The following is a 3326-nucleotide window of genomic DNA, read 5'->3' as shown; positions in this document are numbered from 1 at the left end:
GCTTGTCCCAAGGGCTGTGAAGGCCGATGTCAGGGACCACTCTACTGAAGCTCAATCTGCAGGCCCATGGGAGGCTGGGAGTGAGGAGGGGAACACAAGATCTCTAACTCTGGGCCATTGTCCCTTCTCTCCGGAGACACAGGGTCCCTAACTATCCCTGACCGGCAGCCTCAGAGTGAGGACGCAAGGCACCTGCTCCTTTCAGACAACCTGGGGCAGCCTGCTAGTGGCCAAAGGTCTGAAGTAGCCTAAGACAGTCTGCACAGTTTTCTCTGGCTCTCCCTTTACGTCTACACAGTCTACTAATTGACCGAGATAGGCGCACAAACATTTACATGCATTGGCTGCGACGAACCCTGGCCTGCCTCCCACCTTCCCACACTGAAGCCTAATCCTCCAAAGCAATTCTAGCAATAAACAATCTTGGAGGCTGTTGGAAGGATGTCAAATACATGCACAGATCATCTATAAAAGGTAGTCAAAGCAAGAAAGGCTTGAAGGTTGGAGGAGAGGGGGGGCGGTTCCTGAGAGGAGGGAGTGTGCAGACGCGCAGGGGTGGGGGTGGGGGCCCACCGGCTCATCTCAGCCAGCATCCTTTCACCCCTGAGCGAGCAGCTGCTGCGAGCAGCACTCTCGCTCGGTTCTCTCTGCTGAAACCAGCAAAAGGGACCGTCTACAAATAACTTGCTGCTTTATTGTGATTCTTGGTTTCTGATTTCTGCTTTCCGCCCCTCTTGCCTAAAATCCAACGCAAATCATCTCAGCAAACACCAAAGGAAAATTAGAAAAAAAAAATCGAAACACTTCATTGCTTATTTCCTTATTGAAAGACAGGCCTGATTAAACAGGCCCTGGGCGAGGAACCAGCCACTCTGCGTCGGATGGTTCACATCACTAAGTAAACAGGTTGAATACAGTAAGACACACCAGTTGCACTCAACCCAAGAGCCCTTCTTGAAACCAGCTGGGGGCAGGGCTTCCTCTCAAGCAATCACCCAAGCCCCCAAGCGCACGCCACTTTGGGCCAAGTTCAGGTCACAGAAGCCTGTTCTGAGCGCTGTACTCTGTCTCCTGCCCGGCACCCAGGGGACTTCAACTGTTGGAGCAAACAAGAAGGAAATTCTCCATCGGCTCTCAAATGCTGGAGAGCGGCGGAAGGCCGGGATTCTAGCCTGCTGAACAAACGTTTCGCAAAGCTGCTGCTCTTCAGAATTTCTAATGCCCACCCCACCTCCCTCCGGCACTGAGGAGCCATCCTTTTCTCTACAGGCTGCTTGGGACACAAGTGTCATCTGAGAGTGATTAACGTGAAGACATGAACCTTTGATCAAGTCCGAGGGGGTTTTCAGTCCACAGCTGAAAGGACGCCGTACCTCTAGAGTCATCCTGGACCGGAATCTGGGTAAGTATTAGAGCAGACCTAGCGGTGTGGGCTCTCGACTCAGCCTAACTCATTAGCAGCGTGGCACCATCACTCCGATGTTCTGTGCCTCAGTTTTCTTATCTCTTAATTGGAGCTAACACTTGTACCTGTTTGGGGTTGTAATGAGCCTCCGGACACTTAAAACAGTGCCTGGCACCTGAGCACTAAACAACTACTTAGTTAATAAATATTAAACGTTACCTAATACTGACTGCAATTACGGTTGTTACCAATGGAGAGTCTTGTGATTATCCGATTATATGAAAAGCAGAAATATTCAAGGCATGAGTGGACATTAAGAGAAACCTTTTTTCCTAAGGAATATCGGATATCTTTCTAATTTAACAGTCCTGTGATCTAAGGAAATCAGTTCAAAAGACTGGCTTCTAAGTGTCTCCTCTGCTACAGAGTTGACAGAGGACAAATCACTTCTGGGAGGATTAGTTTCATTACTCATCAAATTCAGATGATAACATCTGCCTGTCTGCCCCTCAAGGTTTCTGGGAACTTTAGATGGAACTGTGTGGGGGGTGGGGGGGGGGACACTTAGCTTAGAAGCCCGTAAAGTGCAAAGTCATCTCATTTCACACCAGATCTCCTGGCGGTTGCCCCTCTCCACCAAGCAAGAGGAAGCGAGCAATTAAAAACTCTTCAACGCCTTCAACACGCCACAGCCCAGATGGCGTCCCGTGGGCCGAGATAGCTCTGTTCCCGGCTCTCGGAAAGGAGCCCTGCCTCAAGCTCTCTGCCCTTCGCTGATAAGACACCGTNGCCACTCCCCGACGCTGCCTCGATGGGCCTGCGTCTCCCGTCCTCGGCCTGGGTCTGACCCAGCCTTGTCTCCAGAAGGTGACGGAAAGAGACAGCAACCTTGCACTTCGGCCAAGCCCACACTTCCTTCGTTCCCTCCGACTCCTCCCCAAAGGCCATCCCGGGGCTTCTGACGAGACCCCATTGTGTGGGTGGGACGGGGAGGGCCGCCTGCCAGTGCAGGAAAGGTGGTGGCGCCTGGGGGGGCCCAGGTCCTTGTCAGCAGCCCCGTAAAAGTGCAAGTGTCATCACATTCCTGCGTAGGCCTTAACGTGCAAAACATCCACCCACCAGCTTCAGGAAAAGAGCGTCCAAGGGAGGCCAGCAAGCGCTGCACCATGAAGGCCCTCGCACGGAGCCCAGAGTCCGTGCATCATAAGCAGGAAGCCTCTCAAGGAGCTGCACACCCCGAAACCGAGCCCAGAGAAGGCTTCACGTCCACGGAGCCCTCTGTGGAGCGGGACTTCTACCGCACTCGGGAGAGCCCTCCGCTTCCTCCCTACACCTCTTCCCCCGAATCCCAAGTGAAACCCCCCTCAGCGGTCTCCCGCGTGATGGAGGACGGATCGCTCCACGGCGACCTTTAGCCCTTCACCCCCGTGGCCGCTTAGCTCACTGGGCTCCCCCTCTGGGAACGGGAGCAGGGCCTTGCGTCGGGTTCCTGGGTGCTCTGTTCAGTGGGCCGGATTCATACCTAGAGGCTCCGTTTCTAACCTCAGTTGCAGCTAAAGGCCTTGAAGAGTCATGTCAGTGGGCCACAGAGGCAACGGGGAGGGACGGATCAGGGAGAGTGCGCCCCAGAGCGCAGACGGGGAAGGGGGGAGGCCGGGGGCTCACATTTCCGGAGTCGCGTATTCGGGGGCTCTCATCCTCATCCCTTCCTTCAGACGGCTGCAGAAGTTCTCGTCCATCTGCACTCCCGGGTACGGAGCCCCACCTGTAAGAGGCGGCGTGAGGAAGCACAGGGCACGTCGCGGCTTCTGGGTGCAAAACACCACGGTGTGGGGGGGGGGCACCTCGGGGTTCATCTCCTCCCTTTCAAGCGATGGTTCAGTCCCCAGTGACTGGAATGGCTCCCCACATCCCATAAACA

General features: G+C 54.6%; 1 protein-coding gene across 1 annotated transcript in view; it reads right to left on the bottom strand.

Annotated features, from left to right (window-relative positions):
* The window catches only part of FLT1 (fms related receptor tyrosine kinase 1), a gene marked incomplete at its 5' end in the record, with an annotated part of 150185 nt that overhangs the window by 11207 nt on the left and 135652 nt on the right, over window positions 1–3326 (bottom strand). The window contains one exon of the mRNA XM_077745413.1: window positions 3071–3170. Within this exon, the coding sequence (XP_077601539.1) occupies window positions 3071–3170 (100 nt within the window). The remainder of the gene's footprint in view (window positions 1–3070; window positions 3171–3326) is intronic.

The sequence above is a fragment of the Crocuta crocuta genome, unplaced genomic scaffold, assembly GCF_008692635.1.
Source record: "Crocuta crocuta isolate KB4526 unplaced genomic scaffold, BGI_CrCroc_1.0 scaffold258, whole genome shotgun sequence".
Lineage (NCBI taxonomy): Eukaryota > Metazoa > Chordata > Mammalia > Carnivora > Hyaenidae > Crocuta > Crocuta crocuta.
The sequence above is the reverse complement of the archived record's forward strand: the minus strand, read 5'-3'. Positions and strand labels throughout refer to the sequence as shown.